Source organism: Salvia splendens, chromosome 17 (assembly GCF_004379255.2).
Source record: "Salvia splendens isolate huo1 chromosome 17, SspV2, whole genome shotgun sequence".
Taxonomy (NCBI): domain Eukaryota; kingdom Viridiplantae; phylum Streptophyta; class Magnoliopsida; order Lamiales; family Lamiaceae; genus Salvia; species Salvia splendens.
The window spans coordinates 8,552,852-8,569,659 of NC_056048.1; the positions used below are offsets into that span (position 1 = coordinate 8,552,852).

The following is a 16,808-nucleotide window of genomic DNA, read 5'->3' on the forward strand; positions in this document are numbered from 1 at the left end:
TTGGTTAACTGCTTCTTCCCGCGCACGAGGTTTGGATGTTTTTGTATGGTTTATTTAATTAGTTTAAATTTTTTTTAGAGAAATCGCAAGAACTATATGTTTGTATGGTTCGCAGTGAAATATTACATGGAAAAAATATCCGCCAACTTAAGCGTCGTTTAATTGTTATAACTTCTAAACAAATACTAACAAATTTATGATCACTGCAAATTTTAAAATTAACTATTAGTAATATTATGAATTTGACATTTTCCGCAATTTACATGGTGAAAAATTCATGTGGCATATTCATACAGCGCGCACATGCCTTGAAATTAATGACGTGGCATACTAGGTGGCAAAAATATACACTCGACTATCGTTTTTTCCGTGAACTGTTGCATGAAAGTCATGAACTTTATCCTGCTGTGTAAATTTTTCATCCAACCCGACCCGATAGATTTCTGACACAAACTTATCCTATGTGGCGCGTCGGAAGCGTGACTTGGCAAAACTCCATTAAGTCTGATTGTTTCTCTTCTATCTTTGCAATAATCATACAAGTAGCATAAATGAAAACATACAAATCGAATCCCACAAATCAAATTCAACATACAAATCGACATAATCATACAAATCGAATTCCACATATAGAATTCAACATAAAAATAGCATTAATTCCACAATTCAAATTGAACTCTAAATTTGTCATTTGCCAAGTTACGCCTCTGACGCGCCACATAGGATAAGTTTTGTGTTGGAAATCTATCGGGTCGAGTCGAATGGAATTTACACAATCCGACAAAATTCATGACTTTTCATGCAACATTTAAAGTTCACGGGAAAACCAAACTATTTTAAAAGTTCATGACTTTACCGGCAATTTGCCCCGAAAAATGCAAAATTTTTATTATTGGTTGCTTCTCAATCTCTCTACACTGAACTACTCATTGATAAAGAAATTGCCTAAATAATAAGAAGGATGCCACAGCCCTAGCCCCGGTCTAAAGCTGGCTGCTAAAATACAATTTTGAATTCAATTTGAATTTTCATCAAAAATTAATGCAATCTTAACTTCACTTTTCGGAATCAATTCATACTGAATTTCTGAAACTAATCGACGATTAATAAGAATACAAATCGATTATGAATTGAGCCTAAGTTCGTGATGCCTCTTTTAAAACTTCATATCATCATCTAATAATTGTGCAATAAAAATTAACGACACAAATAAGATTTAGACTCTTAACCGATATTAAGCGTTGGGCATTTAAATACAAAAGTTTTCTAACTTACAGTATTTTGTTTTAAGCGTTTCATTTAATCATGCAAATCCATTACTTTCAGTATCCATGTCAATCTGATGCAAAAAAAAATTCGATACACAGTTAAATTAGTGAAAGCTAGGAAATTTCCGATTGAAAATACATATTATTTGTAGGACATAAGATAATTCTAAATCTAAACTTGTTCGTTCGTTCTTTTATCTGCATTAATTAATTAAAGTCCATTTTTAATTAGTTAAAACTTAATCTAATCCATATATATTTCATAAAGGTCTTGTAATAAATCAATTGGACCATTAATTAGTTGTTTACTTAAAAATATACTCTGATTTCAAAAAATACCAATCTCCGTCCGATAATAGGAGTCTCGTTTTTCCATTTTAGTCCGTCCGCGAATAGGAGTTCCGTTTTTCCATTTTAGTCTGTCCGCGAATAAGAGTCTCGGTTCATTTATACTATAAATGGTAATATGTCCCACATTCCACTAAATCATTTCACTCACATTTATTTTAAAACTAATAAATACAAGTGTGATCCATATATATATATATACCAGTAATTTTTTCCACCCACTTTTCTTAATATTTCTTTAAACCCGTGCCGGAAAGAAATATACTTCAGATAAGTGAATGAAGAATAAAGTAGGAAGGAGAATACAATAAGTAAGATTAAAAGTACTCCCGTCGTCCCCCAATAAATATCCACTTTGATTCCGGCACGGGTTTTAAGAAATGTAAAGGAAAGTTGGTTGAAAAGTTAGTGGAATATGAGTTTCACATATATATATTAGTTTTATAATAAAATATGAGTTGAATGTGATGCCTATTTACCATTTATGGTAAAAAGTGAAAGTGGACAACTAATGAGGACGGATAAAAATGACAAAAGTGGACAATTAATAGGGGACGGAGGGAGTATTGTTTTTTGCTAAAAAATGAATACAACCAAATTACAGTGGAATGATCAAAAAAGGAATCGACTCAACTATGATGCAATTTCATCAGTCGACAACGACGTGTCGAAAATGCTCAAAACGTCAACTATGTCGAAATGACATGAAATTCACATGATACTTGTGAAACGGACTGGCGAGATATCAAACACATAGGTTTTACCATAGTGTGTGATGGATTTCGGGCGCCAGACATCGTTTAAGGAGCAACATCAAAATTTTATTTTTTTCTTAGCTTTTTTATAATTTCTGTAATTTCAATTTATTTCACTTTGAGTTTATAGGATTTTCAAAGCGCTTATTAATATAATGACTTTTGTTGTTTTACACTCAATTTTGATGATTATCAGTAATATATTTCGAATTCAAGAAATTAGGATTTGTGTTTTATTTATTAGTTCGGTCATTCTTGTGGCACGTTTGCATCAAACTATTGTGGAACGGATGAACTATATTAGTTAATTAATGACATAAAACAATAACATGTCGAAAAATCAAAGGAAAATTCTGTTTTTTCTTGTTGTCAACTCACTTGAATAAAGTAGATACAATGATTAATCTTCATTTCCATTATTTTTTTCAAAATCTTAGCACCTGAGAAAGTTTGACAAACTCACAAATTCACCACTTATATAACTTGCTTATCCTAGCTATCATATTCTACATCAAGCTATCGTCCACATTTTTTATCATATAAGCCATGATGAATCAAACACACTCTTAACATATAGATTTTCTTCAATTCCCTTGTTAGGGTGTGTTTGGGAGTTTCTAATATGCCTATTTCTCGGTGCCAATGAAGAGGAGAAATCCGAAGCTGCAACTTGTGTTAATGTTGTCGCGCAGAACCATTTTCGACAACATCAACACATCAAGACGGCATAACCATGTCATGACTTCTGATTTCTTCGATTTCCATCTATATGTGGATTTACTGTAATGTTTTTGTTAGCTTTTTAAGCATTTAAGTTGAATTAGAGTGTAAAAGTTTAAGTTTCATGATGTCACATATAGTACAAACTTTGTGTTTTTGTGTAATTGTTGAATCTTTCATTGCTGGTATAATCATGTGTTTCGGAATAATTGATGAGTCTTTCTCGAATGTTACTATAATCATGGGCATATGCATGATTTTGTTTGGTTGTAATATAACCAAAACAAAGAACAAACGGAAAGGTACGAGTCTCTTAAAACATTATATATGCAAGTTTTTCTATAAGCATTAACTTACACATGATGTGGATAACAAGTGAATGATGCATAATATGATGGCTAATGATACAACCAAGATCGATAATTATGTATATCATAAATAATTTTAGAAACAGTATGTAATTCTAATGGCATGGGTATTTCAAACAAGCTTGTTTAGGGTTTCTATCGTTATTTCTTTAGTTTTTATGATTATTTTTGTTACATAATTGTGGTATTTTTGTAATATAGGCTATCAGAGTTAAGAACATAAGAGCATCCGCAATGATTTAAAGATCCTCCAGACGAGGCCTCTCACTCGTCCTCGTCCGCGATCGTCAGACCATTGCAGGTCAACGGACGATCGTCCGGACGAGCGAGACGACCGAAATCTCGTTCGCGGATGAAGGGCCGCCTGACCGTCGTCCGTCCCCTCATCCGCCCACTGCAGGAGCACGGACGATGGACGATAAAAAATAATTTTTTAGTTATAAAAAATTCAATTTTAATTATAAAAATAAATTTTTTATAATTTTTTAATTAAAAAATTGTTTTTAAAATTAAAATAAAATAACTATAATTTCACGATCATCTTTACTAAAAGTTGGATCCATAAATTAGTGAAAGATTATATTTTGTAGAATTTAATCCTTCACACTAGATGAGCAAGTTTTGTATTGCTTGAGTAAACATTTTATAGATAGGTTTTCAACTCCAAGTTTTTTGTGATTTTGGCGTGGAACAATTAGTTTTACACTTAAAAGAGAGTTGTTGTTGCTTTATGTAAAATTTTATTTGATTTCTATACAAAATCTATGTTTAGCCTAGTGGTAAATGTGTCTTGAAAAATCATAGAGGTTGTGGGTTTATGCTCCAAACTCAACATTTTGTTTTTAATTTTGACATTTATTATACTTTTCTTATTTTATTCGATTCTTTTTTTATACTTTTTTTCTATAAGCATGTTTATATTTTTATAGAAATGTAAGTGTTTATTTTCAATTAATGTAAGTGTTTTATTTATATATGTTGTGTTTTATAGTATATTATTTTTCTATTTATTATTTAAAAATAAAAAAAATTAAAATTAAATACAAAATTTGTAACTTCTTTTTTTAAACTAAGTAATGTATATTTTTTACTCATTCCGTTTTTTAAAAATAGCAACTATTTCCATTTTGGGTCGTTCCTTAAAAATAGAAACTTTAGAATCTTTCTATTTTAGGACATTTACCCCACAATCCACTAACTCTACTTTCACTACTTTTTCTCTTCCTCTCTTTTACTTTACTCATTTTTCTTTTCCTCTCTCTTACTTTACCAATTCTTCTCACTTACTTTACCAATTGTGCATTAAAACACGTGTCGTTTCAAATGTTTCTATTTTTTAAATACGGAGGGAGTATTTAATTTTACTATTTATAATATGTGAAAACAAAAATAAAAAATAATAATATTAAAAACAAATAAAAAATAGATTTTAATTGATAGGCCTGACTAATTTGAATCTTAAGGATTCAAGACACATATGTTTGCCCCGAACTTGTTCTTGCAAAAATACCAACAACCCAACAAGAAATATAACAAAAAAAAGGATGGAAAAGATGAAGAAGATGATAAGTGTTATGATTTAGATTAAAGACAAGAAAGAAACCCAATGACTACTTTCACTCAAACAATAACCTAATGGTTCTACAAAACTAACAATACAAGAAGTAGTAAAGCATACATTAACATTCAACCTAAGTTTGCCAATATATTGGAATGAAACCATAACAAATTTTGATAAATCTTCAAAAATGAAGATGGATGCTCACAAATGGAGTCTTTGTTCTTACAAATATCATTCAAGCTGCCATGAAATGAACCCTAGCAAGAGTATTTATACTAGGAGGCTAAAAGGAGCAAATAAAACAAGTCTTATTCAGAAATTGCATGTCTCTGACAAACTCATGTTTTAATCGGTTTAATTGGTCTGTTGAGGTGTTTAATGTCGAGTTTATTGCTTGAATTGTCTATTTTCAGCCAATTATTCTATCTTTTGGAGTTTTATGTGTTTGTTGAGTGTTTTAGGAAAAATAGATGGAAAATGAGGAAAATTGAGATTGTGCATGAATTGGAGGCAGAAAAGCTCTAAATAGAGTCACCCTGCCGGGTGAATTAATAGTAGAGAAATTACACCCGGTCGGGTATCACACTTACAATGTGGAAGAGTCAGAGAGAGGCCTAAATTGACCACCCGGCCGGGTGGATTTCTAGCACAAATATCCTACACGGCCGGGTACTTTGATTTTACGAGTTTTGTCAGCAGAAACATGATTTTTTGAAAAAAAAGATTAAAAGAAAAGGCTAGGGTTGCAGTGAACGAGATTCATTCGACACCTACCGCCTCCAACACTCACACACACCCCCAAGAACACCTTTGAGAGATAGAATCGAAGATTGAAGATTTTAGATCGGAAGATTGAAGCTTCATTCCATAGATTCGTTCCACAAGAGTTCTTAGTATCCATCTCTTATGTATTTCATTGAATTCTTTGTTTCAAACATGGTTTTTGTGATGAACATGAGTAGCTAAACACTTTTTGTAGAATTCTTGGTGATGATGCACTAATTTCATAGTTTTTATCCAATTAATTTTGTTCTTACCTTGCTCTTGTAGTTATTTGATTATTCTTGGGTTTATTCCTTTCAATTGCTTGATCACCACTTGATTGTGTATGATTGATTAGATTAATCGGGAGATGAAATAATTAATCTGGAAATAAGAATAATTCACACCTTAATACAATAGAACTCGGGAGAGTTGAGGTTTTGAGTGAGGTCTCTGATCTTATCGAGCTTTTGGGAGTTAGGGGTTTAGGATTAGAAGGGGACTTTAATCCTAGCACCTAATCTACAGGTTTCTCACCTTGGGAGGGGGTTTAATCTATAATTGTGGTCGACTTAATAACTCTAGGGACACCAAAAGGTAAGGCAAATAGATTGGATAAGAGTTTGGAATTGTGCATCGGATCCTTGAGTTCTACAATTTTCTCCATATCATCTTTTCACATCTTGTTTACTTGTTCTTATTTGATTACTTGTTTTCTTTATCCTTGTATAAGTGTTAGAACAAACCAAACTTTTCCCGATTGTCTAGATAGTAGTTAACATTTGTTCGTGGTAGTTAAATTGATACAAATTTGTCTCTGTCGGATACGATACTTTTGCTTGCTAATTGCTGCACTAGCCCTGTACACTTGAGGGTATTACTTGTGTTAAAATAAGTCGAGTCAATCTTGTACAAAATGCCCGACCGGGCATTTCCCACGCTTCATATTGTCCGGTCCGAGCGAGTTCTCTGGAGGAAATCGCCAAAAAAGCCATTGGAAATGAAACCATTGAAATTAAAATTAAAATTTTAAAAACATTCATCATGATTTCTGCCAAATTCTTTTTTTAAAAAAAAGTTTGTTTGTTATTAAATTTCCAAAAAAAGTAATCCTTGCAAATCTAATTACAAGTTGCTTTTTTTACTATTTATTCCCTCCGTCCCATAAAAATATGTGCACTCTCCATTTTCGTCCATCCCATAAAAATATGTGCATTCCATTCCATTTTTAGAAAGTCTTATCAATTTAATAATGCAAGTCTTACCATACCCTTCTACGCATCTCTCTTAATTTACGAATTTAGTCTTAATTCTCGTGCCATATTCATAGTCCATGTTTTTATGGGACGGAAAGAGTATTTAATACTCCCTCCGTCCCCAAAGAATATGCATTTTGGATTCGGCACGAGTTTTAATGCAAAATTGGTAAAGTAAGAGAGAGATAGAGAGAAAAAGTAATTAAAGTATTATTAGTGGAGAATGAGTCTCAATTCATTAGAGAGAAAAGAGTTACCAAAATTAGAAAGTATATATTTTAGTGGGACGGACTAAAAAAGAAAAAGTGCATATTCATGTGGGTCAAAGAGAATAAAGAGAGTATTAGTAGTACTAATTGATGTCTAAGTAAAGAAACTCTACATTTTCCCTCCACCACTTAGACCGACTTGATTGGAAGTAGCAATCCAAAAGTCTCAACCCAATGTGTATGTGGCCGTCTCTTCATTTTCCCTCATACCTTCCTCCACTTATTTGAATTGCAAGGGAGAACTGAAAACGAGCTTGTATCACTTGTAGTAAGTCTTCTCTTCATTTTTGTTTATGAATTTAACATGTGTTTTTTCTTTCTGTATCTTTCAACAATTTAATTGATGGGTTTTGCATGGGAATTCCTATGGTCATCTTTTCTTTTTTCTATAACTAAAACATGGTTCGTAGAATGGATTAGGCATTTATATATTTTGTTGATTGTTTGTATAGAAAGATCAACAACAAAAGGGAAGATCATGGCCTCCACAATATTGAAGAAGAAAGAAGATATAACCCCACAGTTAACTGATTTCATATTTTCAAGGTCCATTTCTGACATAATCAACAAGGATCTTTACAAAGATAAGGTATCCATCATTGTTCTTGTATTCTTGATTTTTTCCCAAATTTAAGATACTATGTAATAAGCAGTAGTATTTCATTGCAGGTTGATAAAATCCCAACTACATTTGCATCTGTGTATCATTACTTGAAGTCATTTACAATACCCCTCATTGAAGAAACACATGCTGCTATTCTTTCAAATGTGACTGCATTGCACTCTGCTCCCTCGCGTGAGGTCTACAATGTCAAGAAACTGAAATCGACTAAGCCAGATGATCATATCTTGCTATACAACGTAACGTTGAAAGCAGGGGAGATGCATTCACCAAAACTATATGAACCTCAGTTTTTGGATTTGGTTGCATTATCAGATATTAGGCCTAAGTGTGTTAGTGATTTGGATAGGCCTAAATCACCACTCACTCTCGCAGTAGTCACACGTGCATCTGATGACGCATCTGTCATGATACGGATCGTGTCTTCGAGGCCAGTCTTGTTTGAGAGTAGCAAAAATGGAGATAAGCTCTTTGTTGTCTATCTAGCAAACTTGAACACCAATGATCGGATTTGGGGCGCGTTGCATCCGCGCAAAGAAGCAAACACGAGCATCTTCACTTCTGTCCTTTCAATTAGTCCATCTGTAGGATATATCCTCAACATTTGCTTCTTTCATTCTTGTTGCTATGTGACATTCAACTGTTTTTGCAGGTAGAAGAGAATTGTTATGTTTGCAGCTCCAAGAGAGTTGAGAGCACCAAAATGGCGAATTCGAGGGAGATTATCACCTCATTCGGGCTTGATGATTCACAGAAGGCTGCAGTTTTAAACTGCGTCGCGCTAACAGAATGCAGCCACAGGAACAGTGTGAAGCTGATATGGGGCCCTCCGGGGACGGGGAAGACTAAGACCATTTCCTCTCTAGTATACACACTTATGAAGTTGAAGTGCAGGACTGTGACTTGTGCACCCACAAATGTTGCCATTGTGGGAGTGGTTAAGAGGTTAATGAGTTGTATGAGTGAGAAACTCGAGCACGAGGCGTATGGTCTGGGAGATGTAGTTTTGTTTGGAAATGGTCAGAGGATGAAGATTGACGATCATCAAGAACTTCAAGATGTGTTTCTTCATCTTCGGATTTCTGAGTTGGGACGCCTCCTTGCTCCTGTCATCGGGTGGAAGGGCGTTGCAAATGAAATGATCTCCCTCCTTGAGTACCCTCAAGGAGCGTATGAACGCTACTTGGAGCAAATTAAAAGGAACGACGACGCAACAGGTCTATCCCTAGAAGCTGTTTTGATTGGATTGTTTAACAAGAATAGACACAAGAACAATGACAACAGCACAGATGTGTGGACATTGGAGGAATTCTTCGAAACTAAATTCGTTTCTGTTAAAACGCGATTAGTCAGTTGCATAACAGGGTTGATCACACACTTGCCTACTTCTTTGCTTCGTTTGGGAATGCAAGAGAAAATGATGAGAGCTTCTGATATGCTTCAAACACTAGAAACATTTCTGCATCAGAAGCAGCAATTTATGCAAAATGAAGGTTTCTTCAAGTCCAAAAACAAGTGTTTGGAAGTAGTGAAATCCTTCACTTACAATTTATTACTCCCAGAATTGGAAGAATATGACACCATCAAGGAGTTTTGTCTCAAAAATGCTTGCTTAATCTTCTGCACCGTCTCAAGCTCTGCGAAGCTGCACCACATCAAGGAAATGACACCATTTGAGATGGTTATCATAGATGAAGCTGCACAGGTCAAGGAATGTGAGTCTACAATCCCCCTGCAGCTTCCGGGGCTGCACCACGCCATACTAGTCGGAGACGAGAAACAGCTCCCTGCGATGGTCATGAGCAAGGTTGAAACTTACCCCAACTTATACACACAATGAACAGGTGGTATGACCTTGTTTTTGTCACTGACATGATCTTGTTTTGTTTCTTGACAGAGGTGCGAAAAGGCGGGATTCGGGAGAAGCTTATTCGAGAGGCTTGTGACGTTGGGGCACAGCAAGCATCTCCTCAATGTGCAGTACAGAATGCACCCTTCTATAAGCTTGTTTCCAAATCAAGAATTCTATGGAAACAAGATCAAGAATGGGAGTAATGTCAAGGAAAGAGGCTATAACAGAAGCTTCTTTGAGAGAGAAAGCTATGGCTCATATTCATTCATCAATGTAGAAAATGGGAGAGAGGAATTCGACAAGAGGCGTAGCCTTATGAACAATGCAGAGGTGTCTATGGTTCTTCAATTAGTATCCAAAATCCATAAAGGTCTCATTACTAATATCCAACATTTATTTAAAGTTGCTTATAAATGGACTATTGCTTATGTTGTGTATTTGTTTGGTAGAATGTGTGAAGTCGAAGAAAAGGGTGGGGATTGGCTGCATATCTCCATACAAAGCTCAAGTAAACGCGATGGGGGAGGCGCTAGGGAAGGCCTACAGCAGTGATGCGGATGCAGAGTTCTCAGTGAGAGTTAGGTCTGTGGATGGATTTCAAGGAGGAGAGGAAGATGTGATCATAATCTCCACGGTTAGGAGCAATGGGAGGGGCTCAGTTGGGTTTCTTGATAATCGGCAGAGGGCTAACGTAGCCTTGACTCGAGCGAGGTACTGTCTGGTGATACTAGGCGATGGTGAAACTCTGTCGAGGAGCGGCTGCGTTTGGCAGAAACTAGTCACGGATGCCAAGAGCCGCGGATGTTATTACAACGCGTACAAGGATCTGACCGGTGACACAGATGCATGCGGTGATCTAGCCATGAAACTAGCAGCAATGATGTTGAGGAAGTGATGAGGTTAGAAGAAGCTCTCTATGTTCAAGTTGGTAAGGATTTTGAGTTCAAGATTGCACCTTCTTTTTGAAATGTAAATTGTTATGATCTCTTGAGGTGCCAAAGCTGTGGCATATTTTTGGTGATGCAAGTGATGCTACATTTCTACTTAATTAGAACTTGATATTCTGCTATTCAAATATTGTAGGAGTACTATACTGGATATATTTGTTGGGTAAAATTCCAAAACGTAGGGGACATATTGCAATTTTGGACAATTTTCGAAAATATGTTCAGCACTCCACAAATATCAGAGCACCAAAATAGTTGGTATTCCTTTAGTCCTAACTAAGCTGAGTCAAAACTTTTGGGTACGAAGATTAAGAAATTATACAAAGAATTGATTTTTTAAGTTGGAATTTAGGGACAAAGAGTGCCCTTTTATAGGTGCTTTAAAAACATTGACTAGAATCCATGTTATTGCTTTGGCTGAGGCACGCATTAGTGGAGACAAAACAGATCATACGATTAGGAGTATAGCAGCGAGGTATTTGGCTACTGTGGGATGATGCTGAGATATTGGAGTCGACCTCTCAATATATTGACGGCAAAATTTGGGATGATGATACGGACCCCGTGCAGGAGCAGCAACCTTCACAGCAGCCGGTCACGGAGTTGGTCCGTGAGGACGCGGAGTCGACGGAGGCGCCGGGCGAAGAGTCGACGGAGGCGCCGGCGACCGTGGTGAAGGAAAAGCAATCAACGATCGCGTCAACGAGGCCGAAGAGAAATCGTCGCCCGCCAGACTTGTTGGGCGACTACGTTTCCAAGTAGTCATAGGAAGAGTCTTTTTTATTATTATTTATTTCTTATTACGTATTTTTGGATATTAGTTATTTTTGATTATTTACTTTCCATAAACGTTTCGGGTTTTCTTTGTTGGTTCTTTCCCGAGATGAACTAGGATAGGAGTCGAACCAACCCTAGGGTCCTTAGTCTATAAATAGGGCTATGTTCACAAACTTCATTCATATGAATAAGAATTAATCTTTTGCCCAACGTTTGGTTGAGAATTTTATACAAATTAGATTTGAGCTGCCCGACGGAGAGAATTTCCGCGCACAGCCACGTCTAAACCGCCGCCGATCCTAGGCTAGGACGCCGGAGAACGAGGGATACGACGAAAGGTCGTATCATCTGGTGCTTTCATCCAGTACTCATGAAGCGATACAACAATAACGACAAGGCCTTGTGGGGCTCAAACCGTCAAGAATCTTACCCACCGAACAGGTTCGGTGGACGCGCTCAGCAACCAGGTGTCGGTCGCGACACCACCATGTACCAGCGACCACAGTTTGACGATAGCGACTTTGAAAATCGGTTCGGGAACGACTCACGCCCCGAGGATCCGATGGGTCAGAAATTAGACCGTTTGATGGAGAAGATCGATAGTTTGGAGGCGTGGAGAAGCGAGTCCGATCGCCGGCGCGAGCACGGCGAGTCCGCAACCGCCCGCGATCCAGGACCACCCTTAGGGTTCGACGAGGGCGATGAATGGGGGGACGAGAGTTTTCGCCGTCGTAATCCGGGGGAACGAGAGTTTCAGTCGCGAAACCCTACCCGTTTTTCGCGCGAGGGCCCATGGACGGAGCGTGGTCGTCGGGATGACCGAGGGCGCGCTGGGGCCTGGAATCCGCCGGGTGGCCTTACCTACCGTGGCAGGGGAGGGGGGCTGGAGCAACAATTTGAGAGACCGGCCTCGTGTTGGGACCCCCCCAGCGATTCCAATCATCCACAACGGGGTACGACAAACCGGACCGTGTGAAGATGCAGGCACCCCGTTTCGATGGTTCGGATGCAACGAATTGGGTGTCCAGGGTTCACTATTATTTTGACCACTTGATGTTGCCGGAGGCACAACGGCTACATTATGCGGTGATGTTATTTGACCCTCCAGCTTCGGAGTGGGTGTTTAATTATTGTGCGAATACCGACTTCGTAACGTGGCAAGATTTCTTGGAGGACGTGCGACACCGGTTTGATAGGCAGAGTTTCAAGAATTATTACGGCCTGATCGCCAAGCTCACACAAACAGGAACGGTGGAAGAATACCAAGACACCTTCGAGAAATATCTAAACAGGGTTAGGGGAGTATCCGAGTCGGACCTCTTTACGTTATTTGTGGCTGGTCTTAAACCGGATTTACAGGAGCGGCTGAGGCTCCATCGGCCGCCATCCCTAGCCGCGGCAATGGCCCTCACGTTGGAGTTCACGGACTCCCAAGCGGACAGGCCGTCACGTCGGCCTTGGCAGAACCGCGACAACCGTACCATGCCGGTGTCCTCCAGCACCCACCCGCCGCCACGGGCCGCAACGGGTACGGGGGCATCGCAGGGGAGCTCGGGAAGAGCGCCGGAGCAGCAGCGCCCGGGGGTGATTCGGGTGTCTCAGGCAGAAAAGGCGGAGCGCTCCCGCCTGGGCTTGTGTTGGCATTGCCCCGAAAAATGGGTCATGGGCAACGTTTGCAAACAACGTCTCCTATGTTATGCGGACGAGGACGATATGGGGGACGAGGGTGGTCCCGGGAATGATATTGGGGACGACTTGGAGCCAAAGGAGGTCGCTTTTGTGAACACCCTGCATGGAGGCCGGCGGTCTCGACCGCTGCGTGTCGAGGGAATAATTCAGGGACGCGATGTGAGTGTGCTGATCGATACAGGGAGTGATCGGGGCTTCCTACACCCCGATATAGCAAAGTCGTTGCATCTGCCCCTGTCCCCGATTCGACCTTTTCGGGTAATTGTGGGGAATGGCGAAGCTCTTTTATGCTCTCACGTGTCGCGCCAAACGAAGTTGGAAATGCAAGGTTCGACGTTTTTGGTGGATCTACACATTCTGCCAGTACACGGGCCGGACGTGATTCTCGGGATGGATTGGCTGGAATCCCTGGGAAAGGTGGCTGCAGACTTTGCAGGCAAGACCCTGGAATTCCAACACGGGGATGAGACGGTAGTCTTGAAAGGAGTCGTGACGCCTCCCCGTCGCATTAATCGAAAATTCGTATCCATGTTGTCGACTTCGGGGGACGACGTGGACTTATTCGAGGTAGTGTTGCTACACCTCGCCGAGGGGGAATCAGAACCGACACATCGGGAGGAGTTTCCCGCGAACCTGTCGCCGGCTGTCTTGGCGGTTTTGGAGAAATTCAGAGGGGTCTTCGGCACACCAGTGGGGATGCCGCCGATTCGACCCTTTGACCATCGCGTGCACCTTTTACCGGGGACCCAGCCGGTGAACGTGCGACCGTACAGATACCCATACTTCCAGAAAAACGAGATCGAGCGACAGGTCAAAGACATGCTTGATCAAGGGATTATCCAGCGAAGCAACAGCCCGTTTTCGTCACCAGTGCTCCTTATCCGCAAGAAAGACGGTACCTTCCGCTTCTGCATAGACTATCGCGCACTGAATACCGTCACGGTCCCGGACCATTTTCCTATACCCACGGCGGACGAGCTTTTTGATGAATTGGGCAAGGCACGGGTGTTTACTAAGCTCGATTTGCGCTCGGGATATCACCAGATCAGGATGCATGATGGGGACGTCTTTAAGACTGCTTTTCGGACCCATGACGGTCACTTCGAATTTTTGGTGATGCCTTTTGGGTTGACAAATGCCCCTTCCACCTTTCAAGCAGCGATGAATTCGATTTTTCAACCAATGCTGCGGAAGTTTGTCATTGTGTTTTTTGACGACATCCTGGTATACAGCCCATCGTTAGAAGTTCATGGTGATCACTTGTCCGCCGTACTCACCGTACTGCTGGAGCACAGCTTCTACGTTAAGTTATCCAAGTGCTCTTTTTGCAGCTCTACCGTCGAGTATTTGGGCCACTTGATCGGCGATGGGACCCTTAAGGCCGACCCCAGCAAAATTAGTGCTATGACGGCCTGGCCTACACCGAAGAATGTGAAGCAACTCCGGGGGTTTCTCGGCCTAACCGGTTACTATCGGCGTTTCATCGCCGGGTATGCCATGATTGCAGCACCTTTGACGGAATTGTTAAAGAAGGAGGCTTTTGTGTGGACCCCAACGGCAGATGCGAGTTTTTTGGATCTAAAAGGGGCCATGACAACGGCGCCTGTCCTTCGCCTTCCCGACTTCGCGAGGACTTTCTGCGTCGAGACGGACACATCCGATGCGGGGGTGGGTGCGGTTTTGCTTCAGGATGGCCACCCAATCGCGTTTTTCAGTAAGAAACTTGGTCCGCGCCGTCGCGTCGCTTCCACGTATCATAAGGAGTTATACGCTATAGTGGAAGCCGTGCAGAAATGGCGTCAATACCTGCTGGGACGTGAGTTTATTATCCGGAGCGATCAAAAGAGTTTGAAGGAATTGCTCCAACAGATTGTGCAAACGCCGGACCAGCAGCTTTATGTGCGCAAGCTCGTGGGGTATAAGTTTGTTATTGAGTACAAGAAAGGGAGTGCAAACCGGGTGGCTGATGCACTGTCGAGGCGCGAATCCGCCGACCAGGCCGACCAGCAGGAAGACGCAACACCAGAGGTCGAGCAAGGCCTCGAGGCCGACCATGATGGCGCGCTCCTGGCGGCGGCGGCGCACCCCATCCCGCAATTGCTAGATGTGCTTCGTCGCGAAACAGCCTCGTCCCCGGAAATGTGGGAGATTACGGAAGAAATAAAGAAAGGGCGGGCACCGCCGCATCTGTCATGGGTGGATGGACTAGTGTACTACAACCGGCGGATTTTATTGGGCTCTCGCTCCTCGACCCGGACGTCTATTCTGAATGAGTATCATAGTTCGCCTTCGGCGGGCCATCCCGGATTTGAGCGCACGCTGCGCCGCGTGGCGATGGGTTTTTACTGGCCCAACATGAAAAAGGAGGTGAAGAGGTTCGTAGAGGCCTGTTTCGTGTGTCAGACGACGAAGTATTCAACTCAGAAACCTGTCGGGTTGTTGCAACCGTTACCAATTCCGTCCCAAGTTTGGGAGGATGTCTCCATGGACTTTATTACGGGGTTGCCTCAATCCCGGGGCTACACGGTAATCATGGTGGTCGTGGATCGGCTATCTAAGTACGCGCATTTCGCCCCATTGCCAACGAGATTTGACGCTTTAAAAGTAGCACATTTGTTTATCAACACGGTGGTTCGTCACCACGGATTTCCCAAAACGTTGGTCTCCGACAGGGACTCGGTGTTCTTGAATCTGTGTTGGGAGGAGCTTATGCGCCTCAGCGGCACAAAATTAAACTTTTCAACGGCCTACCATCCGCAGTCGGACGGCCAGACGGAGGTACGGAACAGGGGGTTGGAACAATATTTACGAGCTTTTACTTCGGATCGACCGTCCAAATGGGCGAATTTTCTTCCGTGGGCCGAGCTCGCGTTGAATTGTTTCCATCATGAGGGGTTAGGAATGTCGCCTTATAAGGCCCTTTACGGCCGAGAACCGCCCAGCTTGATCTTCGCGCCACCCTCGGCGGCAACGCCACCCTCAACGGCGGAGATCGTTCGTCAAAGGGGAGAATTGTTGGTGGAATTACGACGCAATCTGGAGCGCGCCCAGCAGCGTATGCGTGAATCGGCGAACAAGCATCGTCGGCACTTGGAGTTTAAGGCAGGCGACTGGGTCTTGTTGAAGCTCCAACCATACAGGCAGCACTCGGTGGCGCGGCCCCAATCGGCTAAGCTAGCGCGTCGTTACTACGGCCCATTTGAGGTGTTGGAACGTATTGGGCAGGTCGCTTATCGATTGCGTTTGCCGGAGGGGAGTAGGATTCACAATGTATTCCATGTGGGCCTCCTTCGAGGATTTGTGGCTGGGAGCGACGCAGATAGTGGCATGGAGCTGCCATCGGAGTTCTTTGGAGATAGACCGATTGTATATCCGGTGCGGGTGTTGGATAGAAGGGTGTTATGGCACGACGGTAGGCCCTTAGAGCATGTGCTAGTACGTTGGTCGGATGGTACGGAGTCGCAGACATGGGAACCGCTCGAACTCGTGCAACGTAGGTACCCCAATGTACTCCTTGAGGACAAGGAGGTTGTTATGAGGGGGGGGTTGATACGGACCCCGTGCAGGAGCAGCAAACTTCACAGCAGCCGGTCACGGAGTTGGTCCGTGAGGAC

General features: G+C 41.4%; 1 protein-coding gene across 1 annotated transcript; it reads left to right on the forward strand.

The window, feature by feature from the left end:
• The first annotated feature begins 7,785 nt into the window (after nt 1-7,785).
• On the forward strand, nt 7,786-10,676 carry LOC121774262 (uncharacterized ATP-dependent helicase C29A10.10c-like). The gene is made up of 5 exons (XM_042171167.1): nt 7,786-7,896; nt 7,977-8,513; nt 8,582-9,736; nt 9,827-10,151; nt 10,231-10,676. Exons 1-5 carry the CDS (start codon nt 7,786-7,788, stop codon nt 10,674-10,676), a joined length of 2,574 nt encoding a protein of 857 aa, XP_042027101.1.
• The last annotated feature ends 6,132 nt before the right edge of the window (nt 10,677-16,808 follow it).

Bases quoted from the DNA above. Each gene is read 5' to 3' on its own strand.
- LOC121774262 (XM_042171167.1), top strand. From the start codon at position 7,786: ATGGCCTCCACAATATTGAAGAAGAAAGAAGATATAACCCCACAGTTA. The intron at 7,897-7,976 runs GTATCCATCATT...ATTTCATTGCAG, and splicing joins AGGATCTTTACAAAGATAAG to GTTGATAAAATCCCAACTAC. The intron at 8,514-8,581 runs GTAGGATATATC...CTGTTTTTGCAG, and splicing joins TCCTTTCAATTAGTCCATCT to GTAGAAGAGAATTGTTATGT.